This window comes from Protopterus annectens, chromosome 9.part0 (genome assembly GCF_019279795.1).
Source record: "Protopterus annectens isolate FY-2018-M chromosome 9.part0, PAN1.0, whole genome shotgun sequence".
In the NCBI taxonomy this organism is placed as follows: domain Eukaryota; kingdom Metazoa; phylum Chordata; order Ceratodontiformes; family Protopteridae; genus Protopterus; species Protopterus annectens.
This window is the reverse complement of record NC_056743.1, coordinates 850,030,231-850,054,397: the sequence shown is the minus strand read 5'-3', so window position 1 is coordinate 850,054,397 and position 24,167 is coordinate 850,030,231. Positions and strand designations below refer to the sequence as shown.

Here is a 24,167-nt window from a genome sequence, read left to right as displayed (position 1 = left end):
GGAGATACCCTCTAGGGTATTACAGATGCTGCTGTCTCGGACAAGGTTACAGCACAGCTCAATACCCTTACATCTATTGTGAACTCGTCCATGAGGCTCATCTCATATGCGGCCGAAGGGTCGAGTAGGGCTGCAGCTTCAGCGATTGCTCTTCGTAGACAATCCTGGATGCGGCTGTGCTCCTTTGCGGAAGCCTTCAAGTCTTCCTTTACTAACGCCCCCTTTGATGGTGCCACTCTTTTTGGCCCCAAAGTAAAGGAGACCCTAACCCGGTGTGAGCAGGAGGGAAAGACTCTGTCTGCTGTCGGAGTCCATTTTTCCACCCCATCCAGACCGTACCCCAAAGGGCAACGAGGTGGAAGGATGTGGTTTCGTAAACCCCAGGGTTCTTTCCCAGGCACACAGGGTGATGCCCCCCCAGAGGCAGAGGAGGGGGCAGAAATGGAAGACGCCACCCTGATGGCAGAGGGGGTCCGCAGAACCAAGGTGACAGGGATACTATCCCTGGGAAGCCTTTCCAGCACTCCTGAGAGGAGGCCCGACTGTCCTGCTCTGGAGGCAGTTGGGGTCGCTTAGCTTTATACCCTCAGGCCTGGCAAAGCCTTAATTCAGACAATCGGGTAAAAAGCATTATTCCCACCAAGAAGCAGATGCCCGTGGAACCCTCGCATGGCCAAACAGTCAAAATGAGCAATCAAAAAAACGCCAGCGAGCGTGAGCAAAGTTTACATCCAAGAAATCATTTATTGATATAGGGATGAAAAATCCCCCTACACATAATCAATAGTCAAACCGGTTTCGGCTCCTAGGAGCCTTCTTCAGTGAAATACAAAATGAAAAATCAGAGTATCAGAATACATCCATATAAATACAAAATGAACTGTGCATTACAACCAATCACAACACAGCATTAATAGTTATTACAATTGATCATTAAGGCCAGGTGAAAACAAAGCTCCAAGTTTTATAATCCATTTTCTTTCCTTGGAGCTAAGTAATTCCAGCCAATGCTGTTTGTTTTGGCATCTCCCCTTAATACAATCAATGGTAACAAATTTGAAAGAGGCTGAAGCATGTTTTAAACAATGTTTATATAATGCATTACTAGTACGTTTATTTTTAATGTCACTCAAATGCTCACAGATTCTAAGACGGAAAGGCCTGGAGGTCTTTCCGACATAGAAAGCAGAACAATTGCAGGTCACCAAATAGATGACCCACTCAGTATTACAATTACCCCAAAATTTGATATCAAAAACATCAGATGTGTTTTTACTACTAAATTCACTAGTACGTGAGACACGAATGCAAAAAGAACAGTGTCCACAAGGCATACATCCAACAATAGGTTTACCTGTAATCGACAACTGGGTAGAAGTAGGGAAATCAGAGCCAACTCTTTTGTAATGACTAAATTTAGAACCCATGGTTTGTCCCCTTCTAAATGAAAAGGAACATATATCAGGAAGTAAAGAATTAAGTTTGTGATCGGCTTTGAGAACATTCCAATGTCTATATATAATATTTTTGAAACCCTGTGTATTGCGTCCATATGTAGTCACCAGACGCAAGGGTTGTGGCTTCATATTGTTTTTCTTATCTTTATATGATAATAAATCTTCCCTGTTAATATTGGACACAGATCTTTTGGCTAAATGCACTGTGCCTGGACGATAACCCCTCCTAATGAATCTCTGTGTCAAATCCTCCTGGGCATCAAAAAAGGATTGCTGGCTAGAACAGATTCTCCTAGCTCTTAAAAATTGTGATTTGGGTATATTCTGGATGACATGTTGTGGGTGGAAGCTGGTAGCATGTAATAATGAATTAAATTCTGGAAACTTCCTGAACATCCTAGTTGACAAAGTATTATCCTCATTTCTGATGATTTCAACATCAAGAAATACTATCCTTGACATATGGTAAGTCAACTTAAATTCTATCCCCCATATGTTATCATTAAGATATCCAAGAAACTCCATAAGATAACATTCATCAGCTTTCCATACCAACCAACAGTCATCCAGATAACGACGCCAAATGTCCATCTCCCACATGTAGATATTGTGATTATAATCATAGATAATAATTTCTTCTATATATGCCATGAAAAGATCTGCATATATGGGTGCAAAAGATGCACCCATAGCAGTCCCTTTTGTTTGCCAGTAACAAAGATTTTGAAAGTAAAAAACATTACTAGACAAAACATATTCTGTAAGGCATATAAGAAATGTGTTAAATCCAGGTTGGTATAGGCCTGATCTAGCCAACCAATAATCCAAGGCTTGTAAACATGCCCAGTGTGGAATGTTAGTGTAGAGGGAGGTAATGTCCAAAGTGCATAAAAGCCAATGTGGTTCAAGTTGAGAATTGTTAATAATGTCCAAAAATTGGGTGGTGTCTTGGATTCTTGCTCTAATAAAACCCAATAAAGGTTTTAAATATTGGGTTAAATATTCATACAATGGTTCAGTAAGTGACCCATGTCCAGAGACAATGGGTCGACCTGGTGGATTTGTGGCATGTTTGTGGATCTTCGGTAACATATATATATATTGTTTCCTAGGTGAATCAACCATTAATTGCTCTTTAATATGTTGGGTAATGATACCCTCCTCAACTGCCTCAGTTAAAAACTGACCAATTTTATGCTGGAAATGGGGTGAAGGATCCAAAAACATCTGCCTATAATATTGCATATCACCCAATTGTCTCATAACCTCACTGTCATAGGCAACCTTATCCAGTACCACCACCGCTCCACCTTTGTCAGCCTGAACAATGACAAGATCTTTATTGTTAATAAGCTCATTTAAACTTGATATTTCTTCAACAGACAAATTGTTATGAAAAATAGGAAAGTCCTTTAGATGACAATGTATATCCTGAAGGACATTTTTTTGAAATACCCCCACTAGATGTGACATAGGTGGATTAAATGTCGATTTTTTAAACCTAAAGTCATAACATGTATCACAAGAAATATCACGATCAATGTTGTCAAAAAACAAATTCAAATTCAACATTCGACAAAAATTGATTACATCCTGAGCCAAAGATTGTTCAGAGACAAAAAACCCAGGGACAAAATTAAGCCCTTTATTTAATATGTTAAGTTGTGCATCAGTCAGTTCAACAGATGAAATATTATGAACATTGGAATGAGAACTTAGTGTTGTGTCATGATTTTCAAGAGTGTCTCTAAACTTTGTTTGGATGTTTCGTTTCTTGTGTTTCCGCCCCCCTCATCTGTATTTAAATTGGGAGGGTGTAAAGAGTTGTCCCTCTTCGCTTTAGGTGACCCCTCTCTGGAATGTATATCAAATTCACCTTCAGTATTAGAGGAAGTATCCTCACCAGAGGTGCTAATTGAAAAACCAGAATTTTTCTTAAGAATGGATTTAGGCCTTTTTCTTTTGGGTGTGGATGACCTCTTATCATACTTGTTCTCATCTCTAGGTAGTTTGAAAGAGACATTCTTAGATGTATCAAAGGGTTTACCCCTCTCATAGTCACCCACATCCCTAAGAAATTTTTTGATTTTCCTATCTTTTAATGTGCTTTCCATTTTGGACAAATCTGTGGTAAGTATTTTGACCTGTGCCATGAATGAATCACAAGTTTCAAATTTACTAGCCTCCAAACAAACAGTTTCCAAATCTTTGACACCTTGTTGCACCTTACGCTCATAAAAATTGGCCAAGGCATCCACAAATTTGGAAGAAGCCAACTGTTGAATATGACCCCAATCCTCAATGAGTTAGTCATCAATATGAGAAACCAAAGGTTGTACCCTAACCCTAAGGCCCCGTGGGGTAATATGTTTCTGCTGGTATGCTTTAAATAAGCGTAGATGCCACACATTATTCCTGACCATTTTCATATTATTACCCATTCTATTAAAGAATATCTCACATTGTGCATCCAAATCAGATCCCAGAGCATTGATAGTAGTTGGCAAACCATGCTTATCTAAACCGAACACCGTTAAATCATCCATATCCGCCGATAAACCCTTTATAATTGGTGAAAGAGCCATATTTCTAACCTCAGAATTGGACCCAACCAAACTAAATAGCAATAAAAATAATAATAAAAAATATCACCAAATAGAAGGTGTCTTGTAGATGACAAGCCGATATATGAATAGGCACAAAAAATTATTGTAACGTATCATCTATCAAAGGCCTGAGAGACTATAAAAATATCTGAACAGTCATCCAACCAAAACTTGAGGTTATCCAAAAAAAGTCCATTATACACCAAATGACAATGTGTGAAATAACCAATAACATCAATTGGTATTGTGTATAAGTCTTATGGATCAATAACCCCCTAGATGAACCAATACAATAAAGCAGCCAGACTGACCCAACAACTTCCTTCAAGTCGTATTACTGCGTATTGGTATGGACATGTCCAGAAAAAAAACATATATAATGTATGGTGTAATCAAATAATCCAAAGGCCAATAAAAAACACTACCAAACCATAAGAAAAAAAAAATTTGGCCAACAACCACCTGGCATTAAGAATAATACCAAAAATATACAATCTATATATTGTGTCAATACCAATCAGCAAAATCTCCACAAGTAAACACCCATAAATATATAATTGCAATGGTAAGGTTGGCTCCAAAACTTTTATGGCTCAACGATATCTATGTATATCTCAAATGGATGACAACGTGCTTATTTGAAAAAATGAGATATATCTCCCAAATCTCAATCAATATTCATATAACATATAACATGTATAGACATCGATATAAGAACCTATAAAATAGTATCATGACACAGACAAAAAACATGAATGATAACAAAAACTGAACCAGGAAAAATCTTGTTCACCACCAGAAAATATCTGCCAATCAGCAAATGGTATAATTCATAATACTGCAATAGCAGTAAGAAAAATAACCATATGGCTATTACAAAAATATAGTAAAAACCAATTTGAAAATTAACACCAAAATAATGATGAATTAGGTATCAGGAGAGAATGCTGATAGCATAATTAGAAAAACATGCCACATTAAATCAATGCCGTAATAAACACTTCACCAAATGAAGCACCTCAACTGCCTTAAACAAACTAATATGTATAACATGTGACCTGTAAATAAGGGTTTTATTAGAGCAAGAATCCAAGACACCACCCAATTTTTGGACATTATTAACAATTCTCAACTTGAACCACATTGGCTTTTATGCACTTTGGACATTACCTCCCTCTACAGTAACATTCCACACTGGGCAGGTTTACAAGCCTTGGATTATTGGTTGGCTAGATCAGGCCTATACCAACCTGGATTTAACACATTTCTTATATGCCTTACAGAATATGTTTTGTCTAGTAACGTTTTTTACTTTCAAAATCTTTGTTACTGGCAAACAAAAGGGACTGCTATGGGTGCATCATTTGCACCCATATATGCAGATCTTTTCATGGCATATATAGAAGAAATTATTATCTATGATTATAATCACAATATCTGCATGTGTGAGATGGACATTTGGCGTCGTTATCTGGATGACTGTTGGTTGGTATGGAAAGCTGATGAATGTTATCTTATGGAGTTTCTTGGATATCTTAATGATAACATATGGGGGATAGAATTTAAGTTGACTTACCATATGTCGAGGATAGTATTTCTTGATGTTGAAATCATCAGAAATGAGGATAATACTTTGTCAACTAGGATGTTCAGGAAATTTCCAGAATTTAATTCATTATTACATGCTACCAGCTTCCACCCACAACATGTCATCCAGAATATACCCAAATCACAATTTTTAAGAGCTAGGAGAATCTGTTCTAGCCAGCAATCCTTTTTTGATGCCCAGGAGGATTTGACACAGAGATTCATTAGGAGGGGTTATCGTCCAGGCACAGTGCATTTAGCCAAAAGATCTGTGTCCAATATTAACAGGGAAGATTTATTATCATATAAAGATAAGGAAAACAACATGAAGCCACAACCCTTGCGCCTGGTGACTACATATGGACGCAATACGCAGGGTTTCAAAAATATTATATACAGACATTGGAATGTTCTCAAAGCCGATCACAAACTTAATTCTTTACTTCCTGATATATGTTCCTTTTCATTTAGAAGGGGAAAAATCATGGGTTCTAAATTTAGTCATTACAAAAGAGTTGGCTCTGATTTCCCTACTTCTACCCAGTTGTCGATTACAGGTAAACCTATTGTTGGATGTATGCCTTGTGGACACTGTTCTTTTTGCATTTGTGTCTCACGTACTAGTGAATTCAGTAGTAAAAACACATCTGATGTTTTTGATATCAAATTTTGGGGTAATTGTAATACTGAGTGGGTCATCTATTTGGTGACCTGCAATTGTTCTGCTTTCTATGTCGGAAAGACCTCCAGGCCTTTCCGTCTTAGAATCTGTGAGCATTTGAGTGACATTAAAAATAAACGTACTAGTAATGCATTATATAAACATTGTTTAAAACATGCTTCAGCCTCTTTCAAATTTGTTACCATTGATTGTATTAAGGGGAGATGCCAAAACAAACAGCATTGGCTGGAATTACTTAGCTCCAAGGAAAGAAAATGGATTATAAAACTTGGAGCTTTGTTTTCACCTGGCCTTAATGATCAATTGTAATAACTATTAATGCTGTGTTGTGATTGGTTGTAATGCACAGTTCATTTTGTATTTATATGGATGTATTCTGATACTCTGATTTTTCATTTTGTATTTCACTGAAGAAGGCTCCTAGGAGCCGAAACCGGTTTGACTATTGATTATGTGTAGGGGGATTTTTCATCCCTACATCAATAAATGATTTCTTGGATGTGAACTTTGCTCACGCTCGCTGGCGTTTTTTTGATTAAAAAGCATTATTACCAGAGGTTAAAAAATTCCTTTTGTATTTCCCCCATTACCACAAAAAAGATTCCCAGATGTACCACCCCATCTGCGAAAACCTGCAGCTATAGAAATCTCAAAGCTGCTAGAAAAAAAGAGTCATCCAACCAGTCCCGGCGGACCAAAGAGGATCCGGAACTTACTCAAGGTTCTTTTTAGTTGCAAAAAAGACAGGGGACTGGAGGCCAGTTCTGGGCCTAAGCACTCTCAATACATTTGAGAAGAAAGAAAAGTTCTGGATGGTCACGCTTCAATCGATCCTTCCATTTTTACAGAAGGATGACTGGATGTGCTGAATACATCTCAGGGACGCCTACTACCACATTAAAATGGCCAGAGTGTCCAGAGATCACCTGCGCTTCTGGCTGGGAGCCAGCCACTTTCAGTTTCGGGCCCTGCCCTTTGGTCTAACCTCAGCCCCCAGGGTTTTCACCAAATGCATGGCAGTGGTAGCGTCTCACTTGAGACGCCTAGGATTCCGGGTGTTTCCATATCTGGACGACTGGCTCCTTACTGCCACCACAGAGCATCAACTGATACAGGCCAGGGACTGCACTATCAGCCTTTGTGCTCAGCTAGGGATTTCGATAAATTTCAAAAAATCTGCGTTACAGCCCTCGCAGCATATTTCATTTATAGGGGCAGATCTAGATATCGTTCTTTGCTACTAAAACTCCCCTCCACAAGAATAGCTTCCCTGCAAGAACACGTATCACTCCTGCTATTGTCCAAAAAGTCCCCAGCCAATCTAGTCCTGAAAGTCTTAGGGCTCATGTCAGCTTCCCTCATTGCAGTTCCCATGGGGAGGCTACACATGAGAGTTCTCCAATGGCTGCTGTTCGCACAATGGTCGTTCCAGCAATTACCGCTGACACATGAGATTCACATAACGAATACCTGCAAAGCACACCTGTCTTGGTGGTTACAGAATCACAACTTCATCAGCGGCCGACCGTTTGTGTTACCCAAACCAACAGCCACAGTGACCACAGACGCTTCCCTGATAGGGTGGGGGGGCATCTTTCAGGGGCAGACAGTCCAAGGCGAATGGTCCAGCTTAGAGTACAACCTGCACATAAATGTTCTAGAGATGAGGGCAGTGTTTCTAGCGTTGCAACACTCCCCCCTTTTACCTCTAGGGACTATTGCAGTACAGACGGACAATATGTCCGTAGCCTGGTACATAAACAAACAGGGAGGAACCAAGTCTTACCATTTGTGCAGAAAGGCCATGAGAATTTGGCAATGGGCAGAGTCCACGGGTCGCTTTCTAATAGCAATGTACATCCCGGGGTTATCCAACGTCATAGCGGACAGGTTGAGCAGAGCCGTCCTGTTACCTCACGAGTGGTCCCTCAATCAGAAAGTGGCAGAAAGGATTTTCCGCAAATGGGGCCAGCCTTGCTGCGATCTGTTTGCGTCTCCAATGAACACCAAATGCAGAAGCTACTTTGCCCTTTTACCCCCTCCAGGGGATGTCCCCAGGGACGCTCTGATTCACGATTGGCCCCCGGGTCTCCTGTACGCTTTCCCTCCTATACCACTGATCCCAAAATTTCTTCAGAAAGCCAAAGACCAGGAGAGGACTATAATTCTCATTGCCCCATTCTGGCCTCAACAGATTTGGTTCCCCTTTCTTCAAGCCCACCAAATGCAGGAGCCCTGGATTCTGGACCCAGTGCCAAATCTGCTGACTCATTCGTCAGGAGCTCCTCACCCATCGCTCCTATCCCCTCAAGTTAGCAGCCTGGCTGCTCCGCTTCCCTATTTAGCCAGGTCTGATCTTCTTTCTCCAGTGGTTCAGAACATTCTGGTCACCTCCCATAAGGCTTCCACTACTAAAATCTATTCCAGTAAGTGGAAATGTTTCGTCTACTGGGCGACTACACAGCATTTGGATCCTTTAGTAGCCCCCCTAAACAAGATTTTGGAATCCCTGTCCATTCTGTTTCACCAAGGAGCCTCTACTGCCACTTTAAAAGTTCAGTTGGCCGCTATTTCCAACTTTCACATAGGAGAAAACGGAGCTCCTATTATGGCTCATAGGCTTTGTAAGGCCTTCATGAAAGGGTCCTTTCATCTCAGACCAACAGCTAGGTCACCTACAGCTTCTTGGAATCTAAATTTACTTTTGTCCCAGTTAATTTTACCACCCTTTGAACCAGCTTCTTCCTGTTCCTTAAAGTTCTTGTCCTGGAAGACTCTTTTCCTAGTAACTATCACTTCAGCCAGACGAGTATAAGAACTTCAGGCACTTTCCATCAAACAGCCATATTTAATTTTACGCACCAACCCTTCCTTTCTCCCTAAGGTCTGTTTGGTTAACAACATTAATCAGTCCATTGAGCTTCCTACATTTTTCAAGAACCACTCCAACAAATTGGAATACATGTTACACAAATTGGATGTTCATAGACAACTCAGATTCTACCTGGATAGAACTAAGGACCATAGGAAAGCGGACCAACTGTTTATAGCCTTTGCGGACAACAAAAAGGGCATGGCAGTGACGAAGCGCACACTTTCCAAATGGCTAACTGATTGTATAACCTTCGTGTATTCTGCTTCAAACCAGAATTTGTCCACCAAACCAAAGGGACATTCTACTAGGTCAGTTTCCACATCTCTGGCTCATGCCGCTCATCTACCATTGGACACTATTTGTGCAGCCGCCACTTGGTCTAAACCGCATACATTCATTACTCATTATAAAGTTGATAGGACTTCCAGGGATAGAGCATCTTTTGGTTCCACTGTGCTCAGGAACGTTCTTCCGTGAGTCACTCAGGGTAACGGAGCTAGGGACGCTACCCATGTGTAAGAACAAACGGCGAGATTGAACACTCTCACATAAAGAAGTTATGTCCTTACCATAACGTTCCATGTGGGGTGTTCATCTCACCTTTGTTCTTACATCCCCACCCTCCCACCCTCAGGTCTGGAAGAACGTGCGGATTTAGAAGTCTGGTCTGTTTGTCTCCCACTAGTGGTCTCTCTGTTGTTTCTACTGGCTTGAGCTAGTGTCCGCTCCTTATGTATACTTATGTATTCCTGTTATGCTTGATTACCTTTGTTATTGCTGGATCTGGTGTTGTTTTGCAAACTAGATCTGAGGTAGAGGCAGAGGGAATTGTGGGAGGTAGGTTGGTCTCGAGCTTCTCCTAGATGCAGAGCTTTGCTAAGCGGCTGACTCGGAGCCGAGGATCAGCTCCAACACCCTTGTGCAAGAACAAAGGCGAGATGAACACTCCACATGGAACGTTATGGTAAGGACATAACTTCTTTTTATATGTTCAGAAGCTCTAAAGCCTAAAATTGTATTATATGATCTATACTAAGCCAGTTTTTTTGTTTGATTACTTTCTTTATAAGCAGTTTAGTTTATAACTCAGGCTGAGGCAGGGCACCAGGCAGTACAAGTGTGGGAGATGGGGAGGGGGTGGTAGAGTTAATGGGAAGGAGTGCACTCAGAGGTGAGAAGAGTGGGGGCTGTCAGAAGGGTAATGGCAGAGGGATGGGGAGGATCAAGAGGGAATAAGCAAGAACAGAAGTGGAGGACAAGGACAATACCTGGGCAGTTGTGTTAAAGTAAGAGTCATAGAAAAGGAGATATAAAGGAAGGTGAGAGGAGAGGTGGGGTTGGCAGCATTACAGGACAGGCAGGAATGGAGGCTACATGTGGATAAGAAGAATGTCACCAAAGGGTGGGGATAAATATACAGGGTAGATGGGGAAATGTCAGGCAGATGGGAAAGGGGGTCATGAGAGCAGAACAAAGATAACAGACAAGGAAGAAAGGAAGTAACAGAACTCAGTTTGAGGGAGGGCCATCCATGACTGGATAGGAACAGGAAAGCAGGGTCCAGAAAAAGTGGGTACAGTCTTGATAGTAGAGGCTTCATCACTATGGAAATCAGTGGAGTGAGGAGTAAGAGAAGAAAGGAAAAGTTTAACAGATGCAGAAAGAGTTACAGTATTAATGCTGGCTATGATGAATACTAGGTGTTAACAAAGGTGTCTAAAGACAGGATATACTATAACATGTGATTCACATGGATACCAGCAACATATCAAAATAAAGGACCAGAAAGCTAGATGCATAATGCAGGGACTTCTGCATTATGGTATCTTTCCCCCAAAGTGGAACAAGTTTCATAAGCTGACAATGCAAGGGAGGAGATTAGGCAACTAGTGGTGTTCAGGGAAGGGGAGGGGCAGTGGCATAGTATAATACGGGACTAATGCAGATTTGGGAGGAGGAAGAGGAGAATTTTTTCTTCAGGGATAGGCTTCTTCATTTTTACCTTTAGGCTATTATAGTGCTGGAAGAGGGGTTTGAAAAGGTATATTAGATCACTGCTTCATTTAAAGAGAAATGTAATTGGTGGAAGGAGTGAATAAGACCTTGAGAATCAGAGAAACAATGGGAGAGAAAGGAATAAGGGGAAGTGAAAAAGGAGACAGACCAGGGGATCACAGAAGTCGAATTTCTCAGAAGGTCAAATAAGGAGAGGGCTGGTAAATGTTTTACTCTGAAGCACTAGAAAGTGATACAGAAAATATCTTTGGTAATGAGACTCTTAAGTTTAGCTTGGAGAGGTAGCCTAGGAGTAAGCACTCCCTTTCCCATGTGAAGTTATTTTGCTGTCTCAAAAATCAAACAAACTGTACATGTATCATTTTACCTTTAAGGTAAGTAAAGTACTTCTTACCACCCAGATGGGGTCTCCATTCCCATTTGGGCCATTCATTGTAAGGAATACTTAGTGATGTACACTAGATTCAGCCTTTTTGTTAGGGATTCTAAACAATATGTTACATATTTTGTTGCCATCTTTTGAATTTTCTCCATCATGTCTGGGTTCTTGTGAAGAGTGGCTTTCACTGACTGATAAAGCTGACCTGGGTGCGCATGGCCCTTCTCACTAAGAATCAGTCTTTTATTATTTAAGAAAATCAGCTGTTGTGTATGGAAGCGTATAGCCTCCTTGTGAACCAAACAATAACAAAGCCTCATTTTTTAGTCTATGAGTATAAAAAGTAGTTCAAAAAAAGTCTAGGACGGATTCTCATAATTCCAAATTCTAGTTGTTGGAGTACCAAACTTTTTGCTTCCTATCCAAATACAGAAGAGCATGCATGCTCAGTGTGGAGAGAACTCTGCCACCTTGTGGTCTATATACTGCAGTACAGCACTGTGCTGCCACAAGTGCTTTTAAACCAACTATACTACACGAATCACAGAAAGTTAGATTTTGAATACCTCTCAACTGTACAGATTTTTGCAGAATGTCCAGATTTTTGCCTCATATTTTTAGTCCATTTTTCATAAAATTGTGGTTTTCTGGCAAATTAGTGACAAATCATTGAAGATTGAGGTTAGAAAATAATGATAGACATTGGGTTTCAGAATTTATACCCTTCAGAAAATTCATGTTATTCTATCAACTTTCTAAGTTTGTAAGAGCAATAGTTAAAAATGTCTATTTTTGGGCCTTTGTCCCACTTTTATATATGGCTTTGTCCAGATTTTGTGCTCTAAGAGGTTGAGAGGTATGGTCATGAAAAAATAAATATCACATGACCCACCTGTTCTGTCCATGTTCCTACCTTCTGGATAAGCTGCAGGCCCTATATAAGCAGCACCTTATTCTTCACACTTGTCATAAGACTTGGATTATATGTGTCTCATGCATTCTTAAATCATGTTACAGTTAGTGACACAACTGCCCATACTACGTCTTCTAGAAGATATTCATATTTGAGTGTGTGTGTGTGTGTGTGTGTGTGTGTGTGTGTGTGTGTGTGTGTGTGTGTGTGTGTGTGTGTGTAAAAGCATTCTTGCATCTCCCCTCAGCCATGTACTTTGCATCTTTTTTCTGTGGCTTTGGTAGTATCCCACTCAATTTTGTTCCTTTAACATTGCGCACATTGTCTTCAAGCCCCACTGTAGGGATTCTAAACAATATGTTACATATTTTGTTGCCATCTTTTGAATTTTCTCCATCATGTCTGGGTTCTTGTGAAGAGTGGCTTTGCAAAACTGTGCCTGGCACTTTAGATGGGCTATTACCATTTGTCATTAGTTACATTCATTAAGAACCGACTCTTCTTTGTTCCTGTGAGGTTTCTTCCTCTTTCTCAGTGTATTCCAGTTTCCCTCTGGTATTCTCTATTGCTTTGTCACATTTCTGGCTTTCCTGTATGTTATCTGATTTGACTTTCTTTGCACCCCCTTTCCACCACTGTAATTGCTACTGCCTCCCTACTACTGTGTGTCCCTTCCCATGGTTATTCATTCCCAAAGTCATTACCAGGTATTATTTTGAAGGTATTGCTTCACAACATTCCTCCACAAGTCTCTTTCATCATTCTTATACTTTTGTGTGTGACAGCCCTATGTATATGTTGTGTCATCAGAAGAAAGGCGGATTTTTCCTTCCAGATCTTCTGCATTGTCACATCTGTAGAAAATGAAAAGGTCCAGCCCCAGTACCTTGCTGTGTAGTGCTAGCTACACTGGTAACTATCTTTTTATCTGAGTGGATGGTACTTGCTACTACCTGCTGTGTTTTCGTCTAGTCACCATTTTAACTCATGCTATCACCTATAGACAAATCCTGCTGCATCTAAGTTTTTCACTAATGTTTCATGTGGTACCATTCAAATGCTCTACTGAAGTTGGCCATGTCTACAGCCCATTTTTCATCTGCTACCTCATCATCTCATCAAGCTACTCTTAGATTTATTCATATTATCTTTCTGCTATGAATCTATATTGAATCTAGTAGCTCACTGGATTTCAGTTATTGCAAAATCATTTTCTTCAGCAGTGAGTCCGTGCTTTCCTCTATAAATAAGGTCAAACTGAAAGAATCAGCTTTGCTTCCAGTATGTGGAATCATACCTGAAGTCTTCCATTTGTGGGGAATGGTTAGTTAGTGGTATTATTAGTCCGTGTTCCTTTATGAACCTTTGTTTAGTAAACAGATCAGGATTGATGTCCACATCCCCGATTCCTACTGAATAGATATGCTAAATGTCTGTCTCCACATTTGTGAATATAGAACATAAGTATTCATTCAATAGCCCTGATTTTTGTCATATTTTCTCCCCATTCTCCATTCATTTGTGTTACATTTTACTCTTTTTCTTTTCTTTGCTTTCTTTTGTGTGTGTCTTTAAAAAGGTTTTATACCCCTTCCTGACTGAATTGATCATCTTTTCCCCCGAGTTTGGCTCTTTGTTTTTCTCAAAGTCTTTCCTGATTCTTGCTCCTGTAACTAGTAATGTTGTATAACTTTTTCCATGTATTTTCTTGTACTCTTAAATGCTGTGCCTTACCCATATTTCTGATGTCACATCTTTTCTGAACCACACTGTTTTACTTCTTTCTTTCCAAGTTGTATATTTCTTTTACACCAGCATGTGGTTTCCATGACAATAGTTTTATGTGTTCCTGGTATATCTTCAACATAAAAAGCCCAATCACCATAAAATATTTTAAAACCTTGTTATCAGGTTGAAGTAAATATAATTCACAGTGGAATGTATATTCATAACAATGTGTGCCAGTTGGTTTAACTATTTATTAGCCAAGGTACTACCCTTCCTAATGGTTGCCCTGTTGTATCCATGCCTCCATCCATCCATCCATCCACATCCCCTTTTTCCCATTTTTGCAGAGGGAGTCAGGGTGTCACTTCATCAGTGACAATGCTGTTGAGCTAAGGTTTACACTGCTGGGTGGCTAGCCATGCTGTGTTAGTTCTTCCAAATCACACATGCATGCACACTCACACCTATGGCCACTTTAGGATGTCCAATCCACCTAATGTATGTCTTTAGAATGTAGGAGGAAACCAGACCACCCAGAGGAATCCCATGTGAACACAAGGAGGACATGCAGACTCCATGCAGAAGGCACACCAGCCAAGAATAAAACTGGAGAACCTATTACTGTGAGGTGACAACACTATCTGCTGCGCCACTGTGCTGGCCTATTGTATCCATGCCTACTTACTAGTTTTCCTGAGGCACTGACCACATTTTTCAAAGTCCGAAGAAAAAAAAGTCACTTTTAATCAAACTTCACATCCAGTTACATGTTTGTGTAATAACTCCTCTGCATGATCGTTAGCAGAATTTCAACAGTAAGCTAGAAATACACAAAATTACTGAAATAACAAGGCATCAGCAGTGGTAAAGTCTTTACACTGCATGGCCACAAAAGCAAATGGCCACAGATTATCAGGAAACTAAAACTTTCATAAAAACACTGACACAATTGTTTCAGTCTAGTGGACAGAAGAATCATATACAGAATAAATAATGCAGGTTCACTCCACATTTGTTATAGAGTAGCAAAAGGCCACACGTTTAGAGAGTTCAATTAAATACCAAAAATACTGAAACATGTGGTAAGTAGGAAAACCACCAAAGAAGTGCAAGCCCATTGCCTCATATTAATGTTGGAACAGCAGAATTCACAAAAAGACATGAACAGGAAACAAAAAAGTCTCCACTTGTGGCCACCATACTGCATTTGATGCATACTTAAAATGGCAGAAAAACTGGATTCATAGAAGGCTATAGTCAATAGTTTTAAAACTATCTCTTTAACCAAACCACTCAAGTGGATCGCTGTTTATGCATTCTTCAAGGCTCCACACTGGCACTCTGTCTCCTGTTTTTTTGGCATTACATTAATGAATTCTCATTGGACAAGCCACCCCTTTTCTTACAATCTATGTTGATAAAATAATAAAATCATGTCACTGTAGAAAAGCAATTGCAAAATAATTACCATTTTCTCATGACTTGGGATGGTATCTTATACCTGTTAACTAAGACCTCACAATCTAACTCTATGCTGTTTACTACTTCCCCAAAATTACTAAACTTCCTCCATTGTCATTCTATATCCTTCTAACCGTCTAGTTCCCTTTGTTACTATCTTTAAATATGCCCAGATTAGTTTCTTCAGTTAGCACTATAATCTAATGTACAACAAAACACATTGTGTACCTTTGCATTTCCTATTGTGCCACATGACTCTTAATACCTGAGGGACACATGGACAGTAGGATTTGTCACAAAACATGTCCCCAAAACCTGTTATTTTACTAGACACACACACACACACACACACACACACACACACACACACACACACACACACACACACATACACACTTTGTATAGAAAGATACTAGGCTAATGGCCTGAGGGGCCTTTTTAAGCCTAGCCAAGCAGAATTCCCAAGTGCTACTTGTTCCCTTTTATAGACATGAAATAGTCAAGCTACAGTTTTGTAGCCCATCAGCATCCCGTGTCCAGCAAAGACACAGGTGTCACCCCAGGGATAAATTTGCTGTATCCCATTGATTTGTCCACATTGTGTTTGAAATGAGTCAGGGAAACACTTTGTTTTACATGGATGGGAATCCTGTTCCAGAGCAGTTGAAGCCTCTGTGAGATGTTTAGATTGCCGGAAAGGTTAAACACCTTAGAGCAGGTGTTTCTGATGCTATTTCTTTTGTGAATATGGAGCGGATTCATCAGTACAGGGTCTAAGGAGGCCTTGATCAGGTTTTTTATGTCAGGTAATACTCTAATATACAATAAAACACATTGTGCACTTTTGCACTTTCTGTTGTGCCACGAGTCTTAACACCCGCGGGACACATGGACATTAGGATTTGTCACAAAACTTGCCCCCTAAATCTATTGTCTTGATTCACATGCACCAGATCCCCCTTACAGATCCCTATCATAAGTGTGAAAAGGCAACTATACAGAGTAAGTGTAAGTCAAAACTCATTTATCAGAAGTTGGATTTGAATCCAAGCCTCCAGGGGAAACTGCAACCTAAATGCAGTGCCTTAAACCACTCACTCATCCTACCAACTACTGAATGCCTACTTTTGCTGTACCATAATAAAGCTAGTATAAGAGCTGCTTCATTTATTTACCAGATAACCTATACATTAATCTATTTACACTTTAGTCCAGTTCTGGTGGATGTGTTTCTACAGTCACTGAAGCAGTTTAGATTACTTCAGCTTCTTTAGTCTTTGGGTTGGTTAAGTCTTTTCACAAACCATCCTCTCAAATAGAACATAGTGTACTCTACTTATCTTCCAAAGCAGCTTTTGGCTATCTAAACTGTGTAAGGCCCTCATCAATTTATTTCTTCAAGTCCCAAGGATAGCTTCCAAATTCAGCAATTGTACAATTTACAGGACTCACATCAGTGCAGTCAGTTTTACTTGTCTTCTTAATGGCTCCTAAACCATTTCCAAAATATATAATTTTTAAAATTATGCCCAGGCAAAGAATAGGTCACATCTTTCCAGTTAACTTCCAGCCACTTAGCTTCACTTCCTTAACCCTTTGTGAGCTAGGACCACATCAAAAACCCTTTATGTCACAGTGTCACTTTAATCTAGCTAGCTAGCTAGCTGTGCATGTAAGGAGGCCATCGTTCTGTACTGCAAGGCTAAATCATAGAAAAACTGACAATTTTCCTATCCACAGTGTCCCGAGCTAGATATTAGTGCTTCAGGGGAATTTGCCACAGCACAGTGTTCATATTTTGGTGGGGGTAGTGGGATAGAGTCAGTGAGTGGATGAGAGGATGCATATATTTACATGTGGGTAGAAACTACACTTAAGGGGCTTCTGTCACAATACATTTTCATTTAGTGTGGGACACAGACACCGGCAGGTTGATTACCTACCAGCAGCACTGCTGATGGAAGCTCATAGTGGGGGACTATTTCACCAGGTGTCATTACATGTAGATAATTGGATACAGGGGGGCCTATTTCACCCAGTGTCATTACATCTAGGTAGTTGGAAGTGGGCAGCATTCATAATGTACACTGGAAGGAAGAATACGATAAACCCATAATGTGGCGACATTTAAACCACGGCATGTTATTGTATGATTTTTGCATTATGTAAAAGAGGTTGATGAGATATACTTAGTTATGCCTCATTCCTCTTTAAAGATTATATCATGCATGTGTATTTTCAGGTAAAGACATATCTTGTCTATACATTCTTTTGCTCAGTTTTTGCTACAGGGTCTGTAATATTGTGTGTAGTTACTGAAAAACAGCAGCTGTTCACCTACAAATATATATTATGCAGTGGTAAAGAACAGCCTCAGGGAACTTCCCTCTCTCACAGAGTCCTGCATTAAGTACTGTGCCTTGTATGAGTGCTCTGTTTGTAGTATAACTATAGACTTGCCATGGTACCAGTAGGAATAAAGCATTATGTTTTGTATTCTACTGTACTGACAAAATATTCATTGTGTTTCTTTTTTCTCTGATTTCCAGAATTCTGATGATGTCTTATCTAGGTAAGTACTTACTACAACAAAAAGAAAACTTGGTGGGAGTGTTTGTTCCAGTTGATACAATCTATGTAAAGCATATAGAGCTGGGACCCTGGGAAATGGCCCATCGTTATTTTTAGATAACTGCGTGTGACTGTAAAGCTCACTGAGCTCCTTTTCATATGAACGCAGCGCTATTCACTTCCTGAAGTACATGCAGGGAAGAGAGGAACAGGCCTGCTGATGTGCAAATGACTAAAATCCAAGAGGTTGTCTTTGGTGACTATGAACTTCTGATGCATGTTGGATAGAGGAAAGCTATATAACCAGACCTGTGATTTATAACTTGTTGCTAAAAACCTGCTTGTGAGGCTGTGCGTGTGTGTGTGTGTGTGTGTGTGTGTGTGTGTGTGTGTGTGTGTGTGTGTGTGTGTGTGTGTGTGTGCACGCGCGTGTGGTGTGTCCAAGGGTGCATGCACATGCATGTGTCTGCATGTGTGTTTAGGTGTGAGGCAAGTGCCCCAGACTAAATGAAAATGTACTGTGTGTGTGTGTGTGTGTGTGTGTGTGTGTGTGTGTGTGTGTGTGTGTGTGTGTGTGTGTGTGTGTGTGTGTGTGTGTGTGCCTGTATGCACATATGTCTGGATGTGTACATACATGTGTGAATGTGCATTTGTGTGTTTCATTATGCACATGTGTGCGTGCATGCATGCCTTTGAGTGCATGTGCATGTGCAGACATATGTGTGCATGTATGTGAGTGTGTGTGTGTGTGTGTGTGTGTGTGTGTGTGTATATATATATATATATATATATATATATATATATATATGTGTGTGTGTGTGTGTGTGTGTGTGTGTGTGTGTGTGTGTGCTGTGTGTGTGTCCATGTGTCTATGTGCACATGTGTGTGGATATGTGCATAGAAATGTGAATGTATGTCTGTTTCATTATGCATGTGTACAGGTATGTGTGCTTGTGTGCATGTGATTGTGTATGTCTTTAGGTGTGTGCATGTCTGTGTGCATTTTTGTGAGTGTGTATGCTTATGTATATGAGTGAGTGTGTATGTATCATCTTTGATTATGTGTCTATATATATATATATATATATATATATATATATATATATATATATATATATATATATATATATATATATATACATGTGTGTGTGTGTGTGTGTATGAGTGACCACGTACTAGTCTACTGATTGTAAATTTATCTCCATTGTATTTTTCTCTTCTTTTTTCACAGAGCGAACATCCAATTTGAGGACTTAGACACTGATATAATTCATATGAACACAGGTGCTTTCAACTGTCCCATACAGTATTTGTTATGGAAGAAGATGGCAAAAGTAGTCAATCCAGGTAGAATGACATCAGTCAATTCATCAACCTTGTCAGTTTCAGAAGCAATGTTTATAACTTAAACCACTGAAAGTAATAATTAGCAATATATGTGTAAAATCCATTCATTCTGCAGACAGACACAACTGAAAATGCCTTGGATTAGACGTAGGCAGACATATTTTTGTCAGACATCAGGTATTAAGTAAAGGTGAAACATCCAGGATTACACTACTTTAGGGTAGCATACATAACTGGACACAGTTTACTGAGCCCCTTCAAACCCAGCCTTGTAAACTATATAGCCCTTCCAGAACCATAACTCTAACCCTAAATCTCTCACCTGATCTGTGACCCCAACCTGCATCCTCTCTTCTTGACCCTAAAACTCTCTCTTGCTCCTTAAACATAAATCCTCAATTGCTCCTTAATCCTAAACTCCCTACCCACTCCCTAAACCTAAATTGTCCTCCTGATCTTTAAACCCAGGTTCCTCAATCGCTGCGTAAACCTAATTCTAAATCTCATTCCCTCATGCTAAGCCTAGATCCCCAGTTGTCCCCTAAACTCCTACCTGCTACCACTCCTTCCCCACAGCCTTTGCACTTACCCCTACCTATTACCACTCCTTCCCCACAGCCTTTGCACTTACCCTACCTGCTAACACTCCTTCCCCACAGCCTTTGCACTTACCCTACCTGCTACCACTCCTTCCCCACAGCCTTTGCACTTACCCTTCCTCAAACTCGGCTCTGTGTTGGAATGAGCAGCTTCATTCTCTCTCTGCATGGCTGCAATAGCTTGTCCAAACTAGTCAAGTTCATGCATGAGCAGCAGGTCATGTGACCTGTAAGACACTCGAGTCCCTGACCGGGCGGGGACTCGACCACTTGTGGTTCCGTTTGTTATGCCATGTTTGATTCTTCTTCTTCTATGTAATGCTTACTTTGTATTAAATTGTCACAAATGTGTACATATTCTGTTACTGATGTCTGTTGTTAAAAATTATCTCATTGTGAGACCACTGATACCAGGACTTCTCAGTTGGACGTTAAAAACAAAATAAGTAAGTAAATAAACAGTCAAACAAATAAATACCAGACATAGAAAAATGAAAATACTTGACTGCATATCAGCACTGGAAGGGCACTCTGCAGGGCAGGGGGCTGCGAATGCAGAGCATGTTTGCAACTTGTCCAAAGGGAGAGTTTGGACTGAATCAAACAACTGGAAGCAATCACACTTATGAGAGATCCAGGGGAAATAATTATAAATTTCACATTAAAAAAAATAAAACTGCTGTATCTATGAGGTGACATCAAATTCAACTTAAGTATGTCGGTCTGATTTTTATTATTTGTATCCCAAATTTTAATTTACTCATTCTTGGACTCCTCCTTATGAAATAAACATACTTTGATCTTTCCTTAAATTTTTGATCCCACACTAACTTTATAATCACTAAACTGCAAGCCTAAATTGTTTATGAAACATGTACACTTCTAATAGCTGATAGTAGCACTAAAGGAACCTCCTTCCTCCAAAAGTGGACTACACCTACCTCTTATGGCTCCCAGAAAAAAAATTCCAAATCTTTACTGTACCATCATGAATTTTGAGATCCCAGCTCTAATCAGCCCAAGGGAGCAGCTTTTTTTTATTATTTTTACAAACTTCAAACCACACCAGTGTAAATACAAATAACTAAAAACAAAAACTGCTTGGCAGCACACTATCTAGGACAACACACTTTATTTGAACAGATTCAAACTAAAAAACTTCATTAGAACAAAGCCATTTCTTTCAAAGGAAAATTGCTATCATGTGATTAGTAATTACGTTATCAAATTTATTAGAATTTGAAAGCCATCCATCCACAACCCCTTTTCCTATTTCTGCACATGGAGTCAGGGTGTCACTTTAACAGTGACAAGCATCTGAAGCCAAGGTTCACACTGTGTGGGTAGCCCTGCTGTGGCTGTTCTTCCGTACCACACATTCACACCACAGTCACACCTATTGCCAATTTAGAGTGCCCAAGCTACCTATTACATGTCTTTTGAATGTGGGAAGAATCCAGAGTACATAAGTTAAAACAGTTTATAAATATGATAACCATTTGAAATGCTGTGAGTGCTGAAACGTGGAGATTGAATGGTTGAAAGAACAGACTTACATATACTAAGTCTGAGATGCAATTTTTTGGAATATGTCCTTTCCTCTGAGGTATAGCAATCTCATAGTTGGTATATATATATATATATATATATATATATATATATATATATATATATATATATATATATATATATATATAAAAAATGTTAAAACAGCCTACCTGGACCTCGCAAAAGCCTTCGATACAATACCCCACTCGGGCATTATAGATAAGCTCACCAGCTTAAATATAAACCCCTATGTCACTAGATGGATTGCAAACTGGCTCAAGGACAGAACCCACATGGTTAGAATTGCTGGAGCCATGTCATACTGCAAACCAGTTACAAGTGGTGTCCCACAAAGCTCAGTCCTGGGACCTCTCTTGCTCATTATATATTTCTCGGAGGTACAGGCTAACATGGAAGGACTGTGGCTGACCAAGTTCGCAGATGACTGCAAACTGGGCACCATAATTGACTCTCCAGCCGACACAAGCATCCTCCAAAAGGGCCTCATAGAAACAGACAACTGGTGCCAGAGCCATGACCTCAAGCTAAATGCCAAAAAGTGTATAGTCATCCCCTTTGGCAAAAACAAAGTTCCCACAAATTACCACATAGGTGGTAATCCATTAAGTACAGAAGAAGTAATTAGGGACCTGGGGACCCAAGTTGATAGCAATCTCTCATTTGACAACCACGTGGCCAAAGTGGTTAGAAAAACATTTTATATAGCTCACCTAATCATGAAGGGATTCACATTTAGATCAGGGGAGGTCATCGTGCCTCTTTACTCATCCCTCATCAGGCCCATAATTGAGTACAATGCCCCTTTTGGGATGTACCTTACCAGACACCTGCAGCAACTGGAAGGACCCCAAAAGTACCTCACCAAGAGGATCAAAGGGCTCAAACAGATGCCATATGCTGCCCGGTTAAAGAAACTCCAGCTCTACTCATTGGCATACCGCCTGCTCAGAGCCGATCTGTGCCTGACGTATAAAGCCATGTCCAACCCGGAATTAATGGACATGCTGCACCTCAGAAAATCCAAATGCCATCGAGCTACACGCTCAAGAGACTTGAACCTCAGCACAGAAATAAATGGGATATGCTGGAGGGACAGATTCATAACCCAGAGGCTCCCTTCACTCTGGAATAAAATCCCAGTCCAGGTTAGGCAGAGTCCCTCATTGACTCTCTTCAAGAGGAATCTTGATGAGTGGATGGGAGATCGTAGGTTTACCCTAGGTATCACTTCTGTCACTGTTAGACAGAGGCACAGTATGTCTGTGGGTTCGGTGTATTTTTTGTCATTTTGGACTAATTTTGAGCATATCTGGGAATTCCCACCCAGGTTCCTAACATAACTAAAGAAAGCCTTGTGATTATCCTTAGTGTCCTGTGCAATTTTTCTCTCGAAGCTGGCCTTAGACGATTTTATGAGTGCCCATAGTTTTTTGCTAATACTGATCAGAGATGCCTTCCCTTTTTGGGATTTTGCTCTATCATGTAGTAGCTTCCTCCTTCTATTGTATAGTTTGTTTATGGCTGGGGTCCACCAGACAGGACGTCTGCCTTTGGAGGATTGGGTCTTGGTTTTATTTGGGATTGCATGATCCATGCATTCCAGAAGGTGTTCATAGAATGCGTTTATAAAGGATTCTGCGGTCTGGGCCATATTTTCCACAGGCCTGGGAGCTTTGAAGGATTCCACCTCGGTTTTGAGGAGTGTGAAATTTGCTTTAGATAAGTTTTTCACTGTGGTTTTCTGGGCAGGGGGTGGGGTCGGGATGTGAATATCCAGTGAGATTAGTTTATGGTCTGATCTTACCAGTGAGGGATACACTTCTGGTCTGGAGCATAGAGTCCCCATGTTGGTGATGATCAGGTCCAGTATGTTTTCTCCTCTTGTGGGAGTGGTAACAAGTTGTTCCATAGCATTTGAGTTTATAAATTCTAGGAACCTTTGGGCTAGGGTGTTGGAGCTAGAGTAATGCTCCCAGTCTATGTTTGGGTAGTTGAAGTCGCCCAATATAACATGCATATCATGTACAAAAAATGCACAGCATAGAAGGACTGAAAGAAACAACCACATCCCATATATCTGTATTGCCACGTATATCATGAAATACATGGGATATATAAGTATTGTCTGTCTCGGAGATCATTGATCATAATATCTGATCAAAACTCATGAGATGCATATGACATCACATAAGCTTTGTGTGTATCTCATAAAAACAAGACACTATTAAAGATGAACATCTCTATGCAGAATCTATGTATAACTATTACCTCTTCAATGGTCACATATCAGTGCAAATGCTAGATGTTAGGCAGAAGACAGGAAACTCCACCAAGTATTATGAATGCTATTTTATTTTCTGTTTGTGTGCATATGTAT

At 40.1% G+C, this 24,167-nt stretch overlaps 1 protein-coding gene across 3 annotated transcripts in view; it reads left to right on the top strand.

Moving 5' to 3' along the window:
- Nucleotides 1–24,167, top strand: part of LOC122811595 (zinc-binding protein A33-like) — a 231,444-nt gene that overhangs the window by 182,024 nt on the left and 25,253 nt on the right. For all 3 annotated transcript variants that reach the window (XM_044083548.1, XM_044083549.1, XM_044083547.1), the window contains exons 4-5: nucleotides 18,254–18,276; nucleotides 19,507–19,622. In XM_044083548.1, coding sequence (XP_043939483.1) covers nucleotides 18,254–18,276; nucleotides 19,507–19,622 — 139 coding nt within the window. The remainder of the gene's footprint in view (nucleotides 1–18,253; nucleotides 18,277–19,506; nucleotides 19,623–24,167) is intronic.